Source organism: Rhinatrema bivittatum, chromosome 8 (genome assembly GCF_901001135.1).
Source record: "Rhinatrema bivittatum chromosome 8, aRhiBiv1.1, whole genome shotgun sequence".
NCBI lineage: Eukaryota > Metazoa > Chordata > Amphibia > Gymnophiona > Rhinatrematidae > Rhinatrema > Rhinatrema bivittatum.
Window position 1 is genome coordinate 264,936,753 of NC_042622.1, and position 21,134 is coordinate 264,957,886.

At 43.1% G+C, this 21,134-nt stretch overlaps 1 protein-coding gene across 1 annotated transcript in view; it reads left to right on the plus strand.

Annotated features, from left to right (window-relative positions):
* The window catches only part of AHNAK (AHNAK nucleoprotein), a 68,955-nt gene that overhangs the window by 23,608 nt on the left and 24,213 nt on the right, over positions 1-21,134 (plus strand). The window contains 3 exon segments of the mRNA XM_029614890.1: positions 10,086-10,182; positions 15,351-15,507; positions 16,144-16,331. Coding sequence (XP_029470750.1) covers positions 15,351-15,507; positions 16,144-16,331 — 345 coding nt within the window. The 5' untranslated portion in view covers positions 10,086-10,182.

The following is a 21,134-nucleotide window of genomic DNA, read 5'->3' on the forward strand; positions in this document are numbered from 1 at the left end:
TTTACTGCTGCTATAGATGGCCTGTAAACCATGTCAGCGGGCTATTATGGATTAGGGCTAACACGGGGAAAAGGAAAAAAATAAACTAGGGGGATTTGGAAGTCCTATCCCTAGCCTGGGTGAACTGGGAAAAAACTGGTGAAACTGGCAATGGCGTCTGTGTATTTCCCTTGAGTGTAGAACTTTTAATTAAAGTTACCAAATACACAAACCTTCAGAGTGCAGTGTCTCTTATGCACTCCAAAGGCAAATCAGAAAAACAATCAAACATTTGCCATTTTCACCTTCTTCTTTCCTCTCAACCCCCCTCATGCAGTCCAGAACAAATCCCACTTCCATCACGTAAGTGGACCAGTGAAACACCAGTATCCCACTGCTAGTATACTTCCCCCTAACACAAGATTTAGGAAGCGAGGGCAGGTAAGAAAAGGTTATTTTTCTGGCCCAGCAGGGCTGTGTAGGTGTGTGTGAGAAAAGCCCTCGTCTTATCGCTCGCAATAATAGTGGCCATAATAGCCACGATCTGCAATTATGGCAGCTATCTTGCAATAAAAACTTTTTCCCCCCTACCACCAAAAAAAGGTGTTTCCGACATTAAATCCGTCGTTAGTGTGCGTAAACGTTTTGTGACATGTGGTAGGAGTCCCTCATTTGCATAAATAGCTAGCTTTTGCAAACTCATAATATTTGCATATAAACATATAACGGGATAAAGATCATGCGTTTATTGCACATTAGACCCCTTTTATTGTGCAATTTGATAAATGACCCTGTAAATTTGTACGTGAGGCAACAGAGGGTGACTTGTTTTTCTCAAAGTCACAAAGAATATCAACAGCATTTGAACCCTGGCTTCTGTGTTTCTCAGGCTGCTGCTCTAACCAACAGGCTACTCCTCCAATCCTTGTGTACTATATTTTATCTGGGCTTCCAAAATGGTATTTTTAAACAATCTTCATGCCTCATGCATAATTTTAATCCTTGTAATTGCTACTTTAGTTTCCTTCTAACTTATTTCATCATTTTATCATATACTCCATTTTATTTATTTATTTATTTATTTTATTTATTTAAAAACTTTTCTATACCGTTGCTAAGTTATATACCATTGCAACGGTTTACAAATAGGAACATAGACTAAGGTTAGTAAATCTAGGATATCGTACATTCTAACAGGTGCCAATAAAGTTCGGTTACAATTTCATAAATAAAATCACTATTTGAGTAATGTTGGTCAAGTCCAGGTATATTATTGAGTTACTATCTCTTTGAGATATTATTTCTTAAATGTAGGATTGAGTAAATTCATTCTCATCTGCATTACTCTGTACTTTCATTCTCTACCCTGCTGCTGCTGAAGTTTTATTTACTGTATTCTCCCTCCAGTGATTATATCCAATTTGATTGCATTATGATCACTATTTCCAAGTGACTCCACTACTGTTATGGGAGGAAGAAGTGGCCTACTGGTTAGAGACAACTTCTGCCACCGATGCTCCTTGAGACTTTGGTCAAGTCATTTATCTTCTGTTGCTTCAGGTATCCACTTAGATTCTACGCTGTTTAGTGCAGGGACTTATCATATATGAATATGTATTATCGTATATGCATATGTATTACCATGAATATGTATATGAATATGCATTACATTTCCTGCTATTGCCCCTTTAGAATAAGTCCACCTTTATATATTCATGACTGACATTACCCTTGATATGCTGAATACATCATTGTTGACCTCCCCTTAGACACCCATTCTCCCCTCACCTATCCTGCTATTGTCCCTCTAGAATAAGCCCACCTTTGTATATTTATGACACGTATCTCAAATATGGTTCTATTTTTTTTGTTGTACTGTTAACCCTGCTGCATGCATTTCAGTGATAGTTCTCGAAGTATTTTATTGTAAAGCCTGTTGCTGCATTATTGTTCCTTGTAAACCGAGGTGATGTTCTGAACGTGCCGCGCTATATAAAAATCTCTAAATAAATGATGCAGCATTGCATTTGTTCAGTTGCACTATAATATATTAAGTACTTATTGCACCAGAGCCTGCATTCCAGTGAGAACTAGATCTAAAGTAGCCCCCTCCACCTCTTGTTGGTTCCAGGACCAGTTGCTCCATGTAGAAGTCATTTGTGACATCTAGACAGTTTATTTATTCATTGTATTTTTGTATATTTATTTATATTCTTATGATATTCCACCTTCTAAAACATTCTGTAGTCTAGGCCAACAAAGATTTGCACATTTAATCCATTTGTATTGTCTAACAGTTAATAATTGTAGTCATTTGAGGCAGCCAGAGTGCTGTGAAAAATCTATGAAGAGCTGCTTCTGAAGAGGGTTTAGCAGAGTATAATTGTTTATTAATATGTACAAAAATTTGAAGTTATCCTTCATAGTCAAAATATAATGATTAGATTTGGCATTTGTAGGAATTTTGCCAATAATTTACGAGCCTTATTGCCAAATCTAAATAGATGGGAGCAAAAATTAAAAATGGAATTAACTTATCTTGGGTACAGCAATTGGTTAAGATTCATTTTGACATTATCCATCTATAGCTTTACATCTGGGTTCATATGTTTAATATGAGTGGGTTTTAGATGGCTTAATTGTGCATTTAGTTTCAAGATTTCGGCATCTCTAATCTTAGCTTTGTGGGAAAATATTGTCCCTTAACACCACCTGCCCAATGGCCCAGAAAACATCTGGAGACACTTCAGGAGACATTAAGTTCCATATATTCCTTCCATTTCAACTTCAGATAATATGAAATTCTGTATCATGATATGGGGAAAGATGTGAACGCCATTACAGAAATAGAAACAGGAGCATGATCTAAGGGCATTATAGTTCTAATGACTGCAGCAAACACTTTTGCGAATAGTGAAGCTGAGATGAGAAGATAATCAATATGAGAAGAACATCCATGTGACTTAGAATAGTAAGAAAAATCGTTTTCTAACTGGCGAAGGGTACACCACACATCAAGCAGCTGGAGCTCTGTCACCACAAAAGCAATACCTCCGTTAGACTTGGAGGACTTGGCAGCCCTAGCTGGCTTAGCATCTCTTTGTGGATCTGCTACCCAAATTAAAATCACTACCCAAAATCAACCGATGGTTGATATATTGACCCAACTCAGTAACTACACCAACAAAAAAAGAATGATTATACATTGGGAGCATATATATTGCAAAGAATGTAATGTAATTAAGAATGACAAAGTGGCCCTCTTTATCCATGATTTTCTTGTCTACAATAAAAGGAACCATCCCTATGTATTAAGACAGCTGCACCATGCTGTCTACTCAAGTAGGAAGAGTAATTGTATTGTCCCACCCAGGCACCCTTCAGCTTCTTTTGCTCTGCATCAGTAAGATGTGACTATTGGAAAAAGATAATTTGAGCCTTACATTTTTAAAACATAGTAGCTTCTTCCTCTTTTGGGGGGAATGAATGTCATCTATATTGAGAAACTAAATGTTCATATCAACCATTGACATAACAAAAATATGTTTATAACCTTAAATGTTTGAAGACTTGGAAGCCCCCCAGCTTAGATATCCTCATCCTGGACTCACAGAATCATATTTGGATCAAGTACATGCTCCAGCAACAACATTCATACTCCCATTCAACACTTGCACTGCAAGCACACCAAACATTTTGTTCATAACATTCAATTCTTTACTCAACTCTCCCCTATATTCCCCCTCCCTCAATTACTATCTTGTTGCTGTTTTATAACTGAATCCTGTTCGATGTAAAACCGCTACCCCAGGCGTCTGTTTGTGTTACTCTGTGAACCGATGTGATATCTGTGATGAATGTCGGTATATAAAAATGTTAAATAAATAAATAAATAAATAAATAAACATATCAAACACAACCTACAAACTGCACACAAAGACATATAACCATTCCAAAGGACCACATCTTTTGCTCTCTTCAGGATGGAGCTGAAGATGCCCATTGTGTGTCCCATATATGAATAACAAGGCTAAAGAAACAAAGGGACAAATGTGGCCAACAACTGGAACAATGAAAGTAGATACTGGAACTCGTGAACCCAAAAGTCAAGACTAATACAATTAATAGTCCTGGGGGAGTTTTGCACCACTGCGAATTTCCCCTTCCCACAGATTGCAGGCAGGATCGTGGCAATAATTAATATTTGTTCTGCGAGCCTAGTTGGAAGAGGAAGATCATGATCCCTGGAAAGCCGTTGCCGAGAGAGAGAGAGAGAACTGTACAAGAGAGAACATGGCTCTACATATCTACCACTGTAAGAGGGGCACTTTCAACTCACAGTGAGTTGGGCGGGGGGTGGTATTACTTTAGTCTGTCTAGGGCACTACAGACCCTTGCTAAGTGAGAAAAATATAAATACTGGATTGCACTAAAATGCAGAATGCTAATTTGCAAAAAATATTGTATTATTTTGGCAAATGTGCAGAATTTTGCAAAATTTAGAAAATGTGTGTGCAGAATTTTTAATTTTTTTGGTGCAGAATTCCCCCAGTAGTAATAATTAACTAAGGCATTGAGAATGTGATTGATAAAGTCCATTGCACAAAATAAAATAAAATAATAAGCCTTGTCATTGTATTGGTTCTCCTCATTCTAATAGTCAAAGTAGTCACTCAAAAGGAAAAAAAAAAAGTCACAGCACCTTGTTTTATCATTATGTCTTTTATCAATTCAAAAAGGGAAAAAGGGGTTCTAGCAAACAGACATTGAACACATCACCAAGCTCCACAGTCCTCGAAAAAGGCAAATTGAAAGAATTATGAGTCCCAGACATTTATGTATTCTAGTGATTGCCACTGCTGTAAAGATCATATCCTGATTCAATCAAAAGATCTGAACCTGCATGACAGATATTTATCACAGGCGCACAGTAGAAAGAACAGACAATGCACAGAATATTGAAAATGAAGACAAAGTATCTTGCAAATGCACCAAAGACTTTAACAGATGTTGCCTGATAAATTACATTTCCTGAACATTGCAAATTTGTAACACATGCAATGATCAACTGGCAATACTGTCTCCTAAACAGACAGCAGTAGTCACTGCTCATCTGATGGTAAACTAGCAAACAGAGGAGCTGTTAGCAGATGGTGCTGTTTCACCTGTGGCGCAGTGTAAAATCCGACATACAGCAACTCCGTAGCAACTTAAGGCGAACAATTTGTTAATCAAAACAGTATTAGTAATACAAAATTACAGTCCGTTGCCAAAACCAGCTCTAATTCCATATTGAAAAACAAAAAAAAAAAATACGCTGAGCGCTAGTGTTTCAATTCTGGTGAATCCCAAAATAACTGTATCCTGTGTGAATCTTTGCCATAAAGTTATCTATCTATTCCTTAATATTGAGACAGCTAGTTTTCCCTTTGTCTTGCAGTTCTCAACTTTGCAGGAAATAAGAGAGCAAAATTGATCCCTTTGCGATACAGTTTTGAAGATATTGGACTTAATAATGTCCTGCTTTCAGACCCTTTTGCAGACTGGTCATTAAACAGCAGAAGCTTGTGACCGTCGTATACAATGTTGCCCTTCTTTCAGTTAGCAACCCATAGCTTCTCTTAACTATATAGTTTAAGATCCTTGCAATCACAGGTCCTGGATGAGCAGCACCGTCTTTTTGCAGGTCTATCCTGTACGCTTTTTCCACCACAATAAGTTCAGTCTCAAGGGATAGGCCCAGATGTTCAGGAAGCCATACCTGGATTACTTACAAAAGTTCACTGGCTCTTACTGATTCTGGGAGACCGATCACATGAATGTTATTGCGCCGTCCTTGATTCTATCCATAAGTGCTTCACTTTCCTTTCTTAATGCTTCTAGCTGGGCCACATATCATCACTCCATCGCCATTTCCTGTGTCACCAATTTATTAGGCAAGTCTGAAATTTTGATAAGCATGATGCTTAGACTCATCGTGTATTAAAGTCTAACGAGGATTGTAATTTACTCGATTTATCTTCCAACAATGCCAGTACACTTTTTGATACCTCTTAATCAATTCCTCCTTGAAAATGACTAGTGTGTTCTCTGTATCAGCCGCCATCTTTGCTGCGCATGTCTTGTTCTATCCTGCAATGCCTTCAGGGTTTTTGTAGACATTCTGGTAAATATCTTCCTCCTTAAATTCACCAAAGTGGAGCGCTCAAAGATCAAAAGTTACCAGTATTGTCAGCTAGTCAGGCCAAAACAGACGCTCTGTCTCAAAGTGCAGATTATAGCTAGGCCACAGAGGAGCTCTTCCAAAACATCACCTCTCGAGTCCTGTTAGAAGCCCTAGAAGTGAGCTTTGATTGAGCTGGAAACCCAAATGAAATAAGGGGGAAACTGCTGGCCTAAAAAGAAATTCTACCACAATTTCCATAGATTGACATTTCTATTTTTTGGAGGGTGGCAGGTATTTATCATTAAAAAAAGAGAGCAAGTTATGTAAGAAATGCTCAAATCTTGTGACTAGAAGGCAGCTATTACGCTGTAAATACAGACGGGAATGTAACTGACTTCAGAATAGTGTCCAGCTGTTCCCTGCAGCGTGACTGAATTTTTTCATGCTTGTAGTCTCTGCTGCCCAGCAGCGGCCAAGCTGGGGTCCATACTCCTTTTCCTAGCTCCGGAGACCTTTTTGTTTGTTCCATGCTTCATTTTAAGGCAACAAGAAGCTGTGTACTTAGATGGAACAGCAGTCAGGCCATGAGAAGTCTGCTTAGGTGGTTACACTCTGAGAAGGAGGTGGGGAGAGTTTCCCTCTTGTGTGCAACGCCTATTACCTTGCACAGTATTCAGCCTATGTGCACGTGTGCGTGCGAGCTTGTATATGTGCGTGTGTGCGCGTGCATGTGTGTGAATGTGTGCAGAGACTGCACTTCCTGACCGAGGCACTCTGCATGCGACTAGCAGTAAACAAAAGGGCCTCTCTTCTGAGTTATCTGGCTTTTTATTGAAGCAGGCCTTACCAGAAGAGTTTTCAGAATGATTTCCGTAGTAGAAAGCATTTTACTCTTGTTAAATGGCCATCTGACAATGGCTCTTCCTCGATGCTGGTAAAAATCTGCATGGGGTTCCTCGATGCGCATGCTTTCAGCAATATCTAGGGGAGGTGTTCCCTAGGATGGGTTTAGGATGGGGGAGGGAAGAGGGGAATAATGCACATAAATCACATTGTCAAAATCTGTGGGCCTGATTTTCAAAAGCATGTACATGCTTAAAACTAGGTTTTACATGTGTAAATGCACTTTACCTGTGTAACTGGACTTTTCAAAATTGCTACAGTATATGCCATTGAATTTTTTCATAGGTTTTACCTGCAGGCAAATGGGTTTTGAAAGCTGCTATGATAGAATGTTATATTTACAAGCGTTACCCCCTTTGAAAATTCACCAGCCTGTGTGTTATTTTCCATGAAAAAAGTATCCACAAAAATGCAGGTGCAAATGTCTGCGGGTACTTTGCACCTGAGGCAAACTTTTAAGGCTAAAGCTCGCATGGACTTTCACAACATTGAACATTGGTGCAACATCAATGGGCTAAAAGTACCCGTGGATTTCGTCCCAGTGTGGACACTTTGACAGCTGCCCTTGATGTTGTTTTCAATGAAGAAAGATGCGCTGATCTGTGTTTGAATCTTCTATAAACAACGAGTGGCAAGTTTTCATTTAACTGTTGATTCATTGTTAAGTGTGCATGAGTAAGTGGGAGGGACAGTGAACACATCTCAAACTGCTGGTATAAACATACTGAAGTCATGGATATGTTCTTGCTGTTGGTAGATGGCATTGAAATCAGAGGGCATCTAACTGCATCGAGTCTTGGGTCAGTCCATGCTTCCCCAGCTGATAAGTTTGCCTTCTGCATTTGCATCAAAAGTGGATAATGATGCTAGAGGGAGGTTCTGATTTGGGGAGGAAGCTGCAGAGCTCTTGGCATACCTAGCAGAAGACCCTATCCCAGCGTCAGGGCCTAAGTTAGGGCTTCCCAACCCTGTCCTGGTGACCCCACAGTCAATTGAGTTTTCCGGATATCAATAATAAATATGCAAGAGATACATTTGTATATGCTGGGTTTCCAGGGTATGCAAATGTATCTCATGCATAGTCATTGAGGAAATCCTGCAACCCGACTGGCTGTGGGGTAAGATAGATTTGAGAAGGCCTGCTTTAATCCTTTCAGATACTGCTTCAACAAAAAGGGTGTTTGATAAATGTGTTGCTCTACTCTTTTGTTTACACATGTTTCTCTTAAGTATTTGTCCCTGTACAAATATTCAGTTTTGTTTTATGATCCTAGATTAAATGCCTTCTCTGGATAGCAGGAGTAATAAACTGAGTTATATGCCACCTATGGGCCTTTATTTACAAGAAGCTCACTATGATTTGTATTGTCACCTAAGCTTTGGAGTTGGGGGAACAGACAGCACCTGGTTCCGAATGAAATTGATTTCTATTCAGGAAAGCTTTGGCTTGAACATCTTGAGAACAGATGCTATAAAGTTCTGGAAGAATAGGGGCGCTTTCTGGTTGCCTGCCTCTGTTTATAGCTTTGTAGTGAATGGCTCTGAGTTTAGTTAATTATTTGTCTATTTTTCTAATAGAAAATCAAAGCAGCAAATAATAAAATCACATACATAGTTACAATTAAAGTCAAAGAACACCATAATAATAAACATACAACAAAAATCTATATAAAGATGGTAAATGAAAATGGTTATAATAGTGCCAAAACAGATAATAGTCCCTTAGCTTAAGATTACATAGACCTGTCCTATGCTTAAAGTGATTTTAAAATAACCAGAACAAAATCCTGCTTAATAGAATAATAATGGATAAAAACACTACCCTGCAATTCATCATTTTCTAAACATTTCTTGAAATACCAGTAGGTAGCATCCAGCCAATTGAACTGCCCGATTCACTCCGCCCCTTGGAAATCTGTCCTAACATTGCTGCTCTGACCAACTTCAACCTTTCAAGAAATATTATCCATGAGAGTCATTGATACTTGTCCATGATGATTGGGGGGGGGGGGGGTATTTTATAATAGCCTGCATAAATTTATGTGCTATCACACACATATTTAAACCAGTATTGAAATCTAACTCACACACAAGTTCACGTTGAAATAAATTCCTGCAAAGCTCACCACACAAGTCACACTCGCTGATTTGTGCAGGAAGTTTTTCCCTGAGAAAATCTCCACGTGTACTTTTCAAAATCAAAAGGTAATGGGTGTGAATCCAATCCTTGCCCAGACTTTGCCTCCCCAGAATGCCTTGCCACTATGCATGTAAAATTGGGTGCATACAGGGTATGTGTGTAATTTTATGAGCACATCAGCTGGGCAGTTTTTAAAAGAGGCATTTCTGTGGATAAAGTTGCCACTTTGCCTGCAGAGTCCCTTTTGGAAATGATCCTCCTGATGTGTGTTTTTTTTTCTGCATTCTGATGGCTAGCAGTGTAGATTTGGGTAGATTAGAACTAGGGATGTGCAATTGTTTTTTCCCGAATTGGGCTATTTCGGAAAAAAATTCATTTTTGAGTTAGTGCACACTAACCCGAAAATAGGGGCCCCCGAAATCCCCCCCGAACCACAGGAAAAACAAAATTCCTGCGGGGGGGGGGGGGGAACGAATCCCGACACGAAATGTTTACCCGAAGCACATCTCTAATTAGCACCTAGCTGACGAGGGTAAACTACGGTTATATTCCCTTAGACATCACTGACTATGTGACCTTGAGCGAGTCACTTAACATCCTTGTGTGCTAATGGAGTCTGCAAGATCTATAGGGGCAGGAGCGTTGTTGCAGGCATGTGAATGATCTAGTACAGCACTGTCACCTGAACTGTAATCCTTAGTGTCAAGATGTCAAACCTGTGTCATCTGATGGTTCAGTTAAATGTCTGCAAGGAGCAAGCCCTCATTTTCAGAATGGCTTTATAGCATTTATCTAATTCTTGTCGTTCCATGGCATGATAGACACTTTTTATAACATATAAAGGCAACTCAAAGAGAAGGTTTCAAGTTTTTGTAATTGTTTTGCTTTGTCTTCCAGCCTGGGAAACTGTTACAAGTCAAAGTGAAGAACTGACAAGCTGAACCTTTCTGGAGGTGACAGGTCCCGGGGCTGATAACCCTTGCAATTCTCTAAGGTTTGAAAACATTTTGTTGAATTTGAAATGAGCAGGTTCACATCCCTCTTGGGATGGAGCCAGGTGCTGTGCCCATCCCTGGATTGCAGGTTTGGCATCAGGATGGGGGGCCTGAAATAGACGTGGCAGCGCAGGACGTTGCCAGTGGAAGCAGTTTGTGTAGCTTTGTCTTCCGATTCTCTGATCGAATGAAGGCTGGTACAGACAAGTGTAGAGGGAGAAGAAGGACGTGGGAAAACGTCAGTTCGAGGTGACAGCCCTAATGGAGAGGTCCGTGCAGTTTTGAAGCAAACCATTGGGTACATTTTCAAAGCCTTTGCCTTGAAGTATATTTTATTTATTTAAGATTTCTTCTCTTCTGCTGCTTCACAATAAAACATTCATAAAAACATCACAAAACAACAAAATCATTCCATATTTAAAATAAACGTTAGCAAGAAAACCCAGAAACATTCCATCTCATCCAGTAAGAAGAGGGTTTACGTGGTTAGACTGATTGAATTGGCCTAAGTGGATTTTCAGCTAGCTTAAGAGTACATAGAACTGTAACATAATCAAGGGAGAAAACTGCACATGTATATTAAGAGTTATGTGCGGGAGAGGCAGATATACGTGTGTATCCTATTTTATAAACCTTGAGAGTATACACGTATTTGCAGTGCCATGTGTAAATGTTAATACGGAAAATAAAAGGTGGAGTTTAGGGGAGTTTCAGGGTGGGTTCAGAAGTACACACCCAGGTTGCTGTTTTGTAAGCAGTATACATGCACCCATTAACAAACTTGTTGCCCCACCTTTACACCTGTGAACTGATTCTGTCTGCGGTTTTTGGGTGGTTGGTCTAGGTGAACTGGAGGGACATCAGTGTGAGGTGCTGGAGGGTCTGGGTGAATTGGGGAAGGAATCGGCGAACTGATGATTCCAAGTACATGTGCAAGTATTTTCTTTATAAAATGCCTGCTTGTATGTTTAATTCTGGGGTATTACATGCATTGTTACTAGGGATGTGAATCGTGTCCTCGATCGTCTTAACGATCGATTTCGGCTGGGAGGGGGAGGGAATCGTATTGTTGCCGTTTGGGGGGGTAAAATATCGTGAAAAATCGTGAAAAATCTAAAAATCGCAAAACCGGCACATTAAAACCCCCTAAAACCCACCCCCGACCCTTTAAATTAAATCCCCCACCCTCCCGAACCCCCCCCAAATGAGTTAAATAACCTGCGGGTCCAGCGGCGGTCCGGAACGGCAGCGGTCCGGAACGGGCTCCTGCTCCTGAATCTTGTTGTCTTCAGCCGGCGCCATTTTCCAAAATGGCGCCGAAAAATGGCGGCGGCCATAGACGAACACGATTGGACGGCAGGAGGTCCTTCCGGACCCCCGCTGGACTTTTGGCAAGTCTCGTGGGGGTCAGGAGGCCCCCCACAAGCTGGCCAAAAGTTCCTGGAGGTCCAGCGGGGGTCAGGGAGCGATTTCCCGCCGCGAATCGTTTTCGTACGGAAAATGGCGCCGGCAGGAGATCGACTGCAGGAGGTCGTTCAGCGAGGGCGCCTCGCTGAACGACCTCCTGCAGTCGATCTCCTGCCGGCGCCATTTTCCGTACGAAAACGATTCGCGGCGGGAAATCGCTCCCTGACCCCCGCTGGACCTCCAGGAACTTTTGGCCAGCTTGTGGGGGGCCTCCTGACCCCCACGAGACTTGCCAAAAGTCCAGCGGGGGTCCGGAAGGACCTCCTGCCGTCCAATCGTGTTCGTCTATGGCCGCCGCCATTTTTCGGCGCCATTTTGGAAAATGGCGCCGGCTGAAGACAACAAGATTCAGGAGCAGGAGCCCGTTCCGGACCGCTGCCGTTCCGGACCGCCGCTGGACCCGCAGGTTATTTAACTCATTTGGGGGGGGGTTCGGGAGGGTGGGGGATTTAATTTAAAGGGTCGGGGGTGGGTTTTAGGGGGTTTTAGTGTGCCGGCTCACGATTCTAACGATTTATAACGATAAATCGTTAGAATCTCTATTGTATTGTGTTCCATAATGGTTTAAGACGATATTAAAATTATCGGACGATAATTTTAATCGTCCTAAAACGATTCACATCCCTGATTGTTACAATTAATATGTGTGTAACATATAAGTGCAGAATTTTATAAAATGGATAGAGAATGTATGCGTGTTCCTGCATTACAAATACATGGGTGTACTTTTGGGGCAGAAACATATGGTATTTTATTAGATGTTCGGCTCCTGCCACACAGTTTATAAAATACTAGCATAAATCTCGATGGGCCCACTTACATTCATAAATGGTGTACCACAGTCAGTTTTGGGCTCCCTAGTATCAACAATGTATGTGGAGTTGATGTGCATACTTTACAACACCATTTTGGATGTTTTAACTGTGCACATGTACTTTTTCCGCATAAGATGAGTTTCAAACACAGTGATTGCAGGTATCTTGTGTTTGAGTAGTGATTGGCTAAATAGTAGGGGGTAGATTTTCAAATAGCGCGATTTGGCGTACTTTTGTTGGCGCATCAGGCGCCAACAAAAGTACGCTGGATTTTAGTAGATACGCGCGTAGCCGCTAAAATCCGGGATCGGCGCGTGCAAGGCTATCGATTCCGTATAGCCGGCGCGCGCCGAGCTGTGCAGCCTACCTCCATTCTCTCCGAGGCCGCTCCGAAATCAGAGCGGCCTCGGAGGGAACTTTCTTTTGCCCTCCCCTCACCTTCCCCTCCCTTCCCTTACCTAACCCACCCGCCCGGCCCTGTCTAAACCCCCCCCTTACCTTTGTCAGGGGATTTACGCCTCCCGGAGGGGGACGTAAATCCCCGCGCGCCAGCGGGCCGCTAGCACGCCGGGACGCGACCTGGGGGCGGGTCCGGAGGGCGCGGCCAAGCCCCCGGTCCGCCCCGGGCCGTAACCACGCCCCATGCCCGCCCCCGAAACGCTCCCGACTCGCCCCGAAAACGCCGCGCGGATCGGGCCTGCCCTCTGACACGCCCCCCTCTGAAAACCCCAGGACTTACGCGAGTCCCGGGGCTCTGCGCGCGCCGGTAGGCCTATGTAAAATAGGCCTACCGGCGCGCAGGGCCCTGCTCGCCTAAATCCGCCCGGATTTAGGCGAGCAGGGCTCTTAAAATCCGCCCCTAGGTGCATAGAATCCCAGTGAGGAGTTGCACTGAAACTTTACCTCCACAAATTAAATATTCAAATGCAAACATTTTCCCTGCTAAACAGATTTCTATATTTTTTGCTGTTGTATAAGTAGATGACTGAGGTGCTCTACACTTAGGGGTAGATTTTCAAACCGCGCGAATTGGCGTACTTTTGCTGGCGCATCAGGCGCCAGCAAAAGTACGCAGGATTTTAGTAGATACGCGCGTATCCGCTAAAATCCTGGATCAGCACGCGCAAGGCTATCGATTCTGTATAGCCGGCGCGCGCCGAGCCGCGCAGCCTACCCCCTTTCCCTCCCCTCACCTTCCCCTCCCTTCCCCTACCTAACCCACCCGCCCGGCCCTGTCTAAACCCCCCCTTACCTTTGTCGGGGGATTTACGCCTCCCGGAGGGAGACGTAAATCCCCGCGCGCCAGCGGGCCGCTAGCGCGCCGGGACGCGACCTGGGGGCGGGTACGGAGGGCATGGCCACGCCCCCGGGCTCGCCCCCAAAACGCTGCCGACACGCCCCCAAAACGCTGCGCCGACCGGGCCTGCCCCCGACACGCCCCCGACACGCCCCCCCTCGCCAAACCCCGGGACTTTTGTGAGTCCCGGGGTCTGCGCGCACCGGTAGGCCTATTGAACATAGGCGCACCGGCGAGCAGGGCTCTGAAAATCCGCCCCTTAATTAACTACTGCATGTGATGATTGCATGTGTGAGTGCATTGTAGCCTGGAAGGTTTCTCAGTGTGAAGTTAGCTCTAGACTGGCCCCCTTTAATGATATTATTTGGTTTAAGTGTAGGAAAACCAGACTGTGATGATATCAGTATGGGCTAGTATGCCCTTGTGACTGGATGAGTGGTCATCTTCAAATATGGTGTTAATCATCAAGACTCTGAGTAAATGTTTCCTTTCTTAGGCCACTCACTGTCATAATTCGAGGAGCAATGCCTCTATACCTTGAAATTGGAAAGTGTGCATGGGAGCAAATCCCCACAGGATAAACCTGTAGTCCCATTAGTCAGTCTGAAAGTCTTTTCCTCAGCATGGGAGGGGGAAAACTACAGAATGAATATCTCCATTTGTGGGGTTCAGGAAGTTTGCAAACCAGAGGCATTTGTGCTTAGGAATCTTCCAGCTATTCAGATATAAGCATACTGGGGAACATTTGAATTCTAGTCACCCTATGATTGACATGGATTAGCAGGGAATTGGGAGATAAAATGAACTCTCTCTCTTATACACACACAGACGAACACACATTTCATTCTCCCACACACATTCACTCATCTCATTCTTACACACTCACACTCTCAGACACATGCTCACTCACTTCGCTTCCTCTTCCACTACATGCCCGCACACTTACACATAATCACTCACTCTCACACATGCCCACTCACACCTTCATTTCTCTCTCTCTCTCACACATACATGCTCATTCATTCCCTCTTCCCACCCCAAACCAATCAGGAATAGCAGCTGCCTCCTCTTCCTTTAGGTCCCAAAGGCACAGCAGATTCTTCCTTTTCCTTCAGGCCCATTGGGCAGTGCAGGAGCCCCCTCCTTGCATGACGGATAAAGACATCGTCTTGCTTTCGGCCATTTGAACCACTACTATCACTGTTTCTTTTTCCGTCATGCGGCAGACACTCCTCCTTCTTCCATTCGCATGACCTGACTCATCTTCTCCTTGTTCCTACCCGCACGGCCTGGAAGAAGTTACCTGGACCAGTTGGGGCACTTCTTCAGCCCATCCAGAGTTTTGCCAGGTTAGCCCGGAGACCTGGCAATTCCTTTAGAATTCTGGAGTCTCTGGGTCAAATCCAGAGACTTCCCAGGTATGGGATGTAAGTGGGAGAGGCCTCATCCAGATAGGATGAAGAGAATGTCTTCTCCTATTTATGTTGAGAAGGGAAGTTCTTGGGGTGCATGGCATCAAATGATCATTTGAAACAAGAGATCCTATTTGTTCCTGAGTTTTCCATTCTTATTCTCTGGTTCTGTTTAGATGGAAAAAGATGAGGAAGAAACACGGGAGCTGCTGCTTCCAAACTGGCAAGGAAGTGGTTCGCATGGCCTTACCATTGATCAGACGGATGCTGGCGTCTTTGTGAAGCAAGTAGTGCAGAACTCTCCTGCAGCCAAAATGGGCATAGTACATGAAGGTGCGGGTGTGAGGCGCTAGTGACATCCTGCTTCATCATTCCTACACTCTGATATTTATTGTATTTTATTTAAAATATTTATATACCGCCTTCTGGTTAATGACTAATCAAAGCAGTCTACAACCATTTAAAATATACAAAAACAGCTTGGCCTCTGAAGTAGCCAGCCTCATGGACTGCAAGAAGGCTTCTTGATAGCAGATGTCTCCTCTCTAATGAACTCAAAATTTATTATTTATTTAGCACTTTTATATACCGATTTTCCAGTAACAGAATTACTAATCAAGTCGTTTACATTCAAACAATAACCATGACAAAAAGTTGTCTTACAAAAAACAGGGTGATTCAAAACTTGGATACAAATAACTGGGGTAACAGTCCCTTCAATCTGGGGTGAAGCCTATGGTCTGTTTGGAAATATGATTTTGTTTCTCAAGGTAGTTCACAAAGGGAAATGTTGTGGCTAGTATGTTCTAAAAATTGTTCTGCGTAAACTGCTGCAAGCACCATTATATAAACTATGTTTATTAGACTCATACTTAAGGATGTAGCGGTGTCTCCTTGATATAGCACTGTTCTGTTTTTTACATTTATTATTTTTTGTATTTTTGTTAAAATGATTGTTTTTCTCTGTAGGTGACCAGATTGTGAGTGCCACTGTCTATTTTGACAACATGGCGTCCGGTGAAGTCAAACAACTGCTGGATAGCATGGGCCATCACACTGTGGGACTTAGGCTCCAGAGGAAAGGGGACAGGTCTCCTCAGCCAGGCATGGCTTGGTCTGAAGATGTTTTCAGTGTGAAAAGTCCAGATATTGTACTGGTATGGGAAAACTTAATACAACACTTTTTTAGCATTGACATTCTGCCTTTCTGTTCTGAATACACTAAAAAAAAAAACCCCTTTCCATGACTGTTTTTCTATCTGGCTCTCCTCAGGGAGCCCTTATGTATGCTGTTCAGTATTTTCAGTTTTCTCCCAATTTCCTTCTGTTGCTAGTAAAACCTTGTGGAGGCAGAGAAAGCAGGAGATATCACCTTTGGAGACATTTCCAGTGATCTTTCACTCCCTAACAGGTGTTGCCTTAAGAGTGCCGCTTAGCTTGACTTGTGAATGGCATAGCTATTGAGTAAAAGTGAATGACTTACACAGTGAATCCCTTGATCAGCTGATGTGTTGGGGACATCAGTATGCTCTGATGCAATGAACAGCTCTGGACTTTTCCACTGCACTGTGATGGAGGGTGGGGGGGGGGTGGGTTATTTAATTTGTCTTTTCACACTTCTAGAAACTTGAGGTACAGTTTTAGTTCTCTCTTGCCACAAGAGAGATAGCAAATGTTGCTTACCTGTAACAGGTGTTCTCACAGGACAGCAGGATGTTAGTCCTCACATATGGGTGACATCACAGGATGGAGCCCTGTATGGAAAACATTTCTGTCAAAGTTTCTACAAAGCTTTTACTGACATTGGCACACTGAGTGCACCGAGCATGCTCAGCCTGCAATTATCTCTGTGAGCCACAGGTGTCTCCCTCAGTCTCGTCTTATAGCTAAAAGCGCAAGCGAAACTAAAATAAAAGTGAAAACGTATACAGATCCAACTCCACAGGGTGGTGGGTGGGTTTCGTGAGGAATAACATCCTGCTGTCCTGTGAGAACACCTGTTACAGGTAATCCACATTTGCTTTCTCACAGGACAAGCAGAATGGTAGTCCTCACATATGGGTGAGTACCGAGCTGAGGATGCCCGAGAGTGCACCAAATGCACCCAAAGACGCGCGAAGGGCGCAATGACGTGGGTGGAGTTTGGAACGGAGGGCATCCTGAAACCCTTAAAGGGTTGGTGGAAGGATGTTGGGTAGTTAACCCGAAAGGAATAGGAGTAGACGGACTGGCCAAACATGGAGCATGCCGGCTAGTCGTATGTAAGCAATAATGGGCTGCGAAGGTATGGAGAGAACGTCAGGCTGCAGCCTGATAAATATGTACAAGCAGCAGCGGCCGAGGGGAAGCTATTGAGGCTGGGATGGACGCAACAGAGTGTGGTTACACACAGTGTTGTACTGAAATGGCTGCTTGTTGGTAGGAAAAGAGATACAGACCGTCAATTAGGAGGAATAGGTCTGTTTGCCCACTGGAACTCGCAGGTTGACTCTTGCCACAGAAGGAAAGAGTTAGGTGGAATTCCTATGGAATGTAGTGCAAGCTAGGTAGAATGCAAGCGTAGCCTTTCTGTCCAAGAAATGGAAAGAACCCTCTCGCTCTGGTGAGAGAGAGGTGTTGGAAAAAATGGGCAGAGTATATCCTGAGTAGGGTGAGATGCAAAGTCTACCTTAAGAAAGATAGAAAGTTGAATACGTAAAAACCACTCGGTGACGGAGGAACGCAGGGTCAGATGAGTATGTAACAAAGTGTGTAACTCACTGATACTGCTGGCAGAAATGACATTTATGAGGGAAGAATTTCCCATACCAAACTGTGAAATGAGAGGAATGGAAAGGCTCGAACGGAGAACGTATGAGACTTATAAGGATAAGATATAGGTTCCATTCCGTCACTAGTGAAAATAGGGGCGGCTTGATCAGTGGATAATCCATGGTAAGCTGACTCAGAAGGGGTTTACCGTTAATCGGGTATCCCCACTCCCAAACGATACACCAATTGGAACAGAGGTGTACCTATGTGGAGGATGTCTGGGGAGCAGAATCAGAGGGAGCAAGAGAAAGAGTGGTGTGGAAAAAGAAAAAAAAAAGGGTAATATCCTTTTGTATGCGTCATGCGGTAATTTTGCCATTTTGAATGGTAGGATTTATGTGTGGAAGGTTTTGTGACGCTACCAGTACCTGAGAACATCAGTGAGTCTACGATTTGAGACTGACTTGTGAGAAGGTAAATTGGTTACTGGTGTGATAGATTGAGAAGTATGGGAAGCATACTGGTTTCGGTCAGGGCGTGGATTAGAGGAATAGTGAACCACGTCCCGATTCAACATTAGAAGAGTGCTGGCTATGAGAGGCAGCAGAAGAGATATATTTAAGAGGCCCTTGATGGAAGATCTATGGGAACGCATTGGAAACATGTGTAGGGAGTAGAATCTGTGCACCGTATGGTTCGATTCAGACACACAGGGCAAGTTCGGTTGACCTTAGCGTTAGAAGATGTTTCCCTCTACACATGTAGTCCGAGAGGATAGAAACCTACCTGGAGAAGGTCTGCTAGTGCATTCAGTAAATCTCTTAGATAAGTGGCCCGAGGATGCATGAAGTGAGCAAGGGCCAAGGGTAGAGCTGCGCAGCTTCCCAGCAGGGCAGCTAAGTTAATGCGTGCTTCTGTGTTGGAAAGCACATTGTCTCTATGCTGTCTGTATGAACAAAGATTTGTTGCAGAAGCAGTATTGGAAGGCATAAGGGGATAACTCATGGCTACAAGTGTTGCGATCCCGGACTGAGGGGTTCCCGGCTGGGATCTCCTACCTAGGCAAAATGGTCCCTCGACGGCGGCCGGGGATCGCACGGGCCACGGCGCGTCTCCTCTCATGACCAGGAAGCAGCGTCGGGGAGAGCGCGGCAGGACCCCTTAAAGGGGCAGAGGCGGGAAACTTGGGTCGGCCCCGGAGGTGATGTCAGACGCCCGGGGAGATTTAAACCTCTCCCCGGTAAGAGCTCTCTGCCTTGCATTCTAGAAGCACAGTCTAGAAGCACAGTCCAGATGTATTCCACACATTAAGAAAGGTGGAAAGAAGGCAAAACGATTACCGGCATGGTTAAAAGGGGAGGTGAAAGAAGCTATTTTAGCCAAAAGATCTTCATTCAAAAATTGGAAGAAAGATCCAACAGAAGAAAATAGGATAAAGCATAAACATTGACAAGTTAAATGTAAGACATTGATAAGACAGGCTAAGAGAGAATTTGAAAAGAAGTTGGCTGTAGAGGCAAAAACTCACAGTAAAAACTTTTTTAAATATATCCGAAGCAGAAAGCCTGTGAGGGAGTCAGTTGGACCGTTAGATGATCGAGGGGTTAAAGGGGCACTTAGAGAAGATAAGGCCATCGTGGAAAGATTAAATGATTTCTTTGCTTCGGTGTTTACTGAAGAGGATGTTGGGGAGGTATCCGTAATGGAGAAGGTTTTTATGGGTAATGATTCAGATGGACTGAATCAAATCACGGTGAACCTAGAAGATGTGGTAGGCCTGATTGACAAACTGAAGAGCAGTAAATCACCTGGACCGGATGGTATACACCCCAGAGTTCTGAAGGAACTAAAAAATGAAATTTCAGACCTATTAGTAAAAATTTGTAACTTATCATTAAAATCATCCATTGTACCTGAAGACTGGAGGATAGCAAATGTAACCCCAATATTTAAAAAGGGCTCCAGGGGTGATCCGGGAAACTACAGACCGGTTAGCCTGACTTCAGTGCCAGGAAAAATAGTGGAAAGTGTTCTAAACATCAAAATCATAGAACATATAGAAAGACATGGTTTAATGGAACAAAGTCAGCATGGCTTTACCCAGGGCAAGTCTTGCCTCACAAATCTGCTTCACTTTTTTGAAGGAGTTAATAAACATGTGGATAAAGGAGAACCGGTAGATATAGTATACTTGGATTTTCAGAAGGCGTTTGACAAAGTTCCTCATGAGAGGCTTCTAGGAAAAGTAAAAAGTCATGGGATAGGTGGCGATGTCCTTTCGTGGATTGCAAACTGGCTAAAAGACAGGAAACAGAGAGTAGGATTAAATGGACAATTTTCTCAGTGGAAGGGAGTGGACAGTGGAGTGCCTCAGGGATCTGTATTGGGACCCTTACTTTTCAATATATTTATAAATGATCTGGAAAGAAATACGACGAGTGAGATAATCAAATTTGCAGATGACACAAAATTGTTCAGAGTAGTTAAATCACAAGCAGATTGTGATAAATTGCAGGAAGACCTTGTGAGACTGGAAAATTGGGCATCCAAATGGCAGATGAAATTTAATGTGGATAAGTGCAAGGTGTTGCACATAGGGAAAAATAACCCATGCTATAGTTACACAATGTTAGGTTCCATATTAGGTGCTACAACCCAAGAAAGAGATCTAGGTGTCATAGTGGATAAGAGAGGGGGAGGAGGAATAGCCTAGTGGTTAAAGCAGTGGACTATGAACCAGGAGACCAAGGTTCAAATCCTGCTGTTGCTCCTTGTGACCTTGGGCAAGTCACTTTACCCTACATTGCCTCAGGTACAAAAACTTAGATTGTAAGCCCTCTGGGGATAGAGAAATTCCTACAGTACCTGAATGTAAACCGGTGTGATATCTCAATTGAGATGAATGTTGGTATATAAATAAATAAATAAATAAAACACACATTGAAATCGTCGGTTCAGTGTGCTGCGGCAGTCAAAAAAGCAAACAGAATGTTGGGAATTATTAGAAAGGGAATGGTGAATAAAAAGGAAAATGTCATAATGCCTCTGTATCGCTCCATGATGAGACCGCACCTTGAATACTGTGTACAATTCTGGTCTCCGCATCTCAAAAAAGATATAATTGCGATGGAGAAGATACAGAGAAGGGCTACCAAAATGATAAGGGGAATGGAACAACTCCCCTATGAGGAAAGACTAAAGAGGTTAGG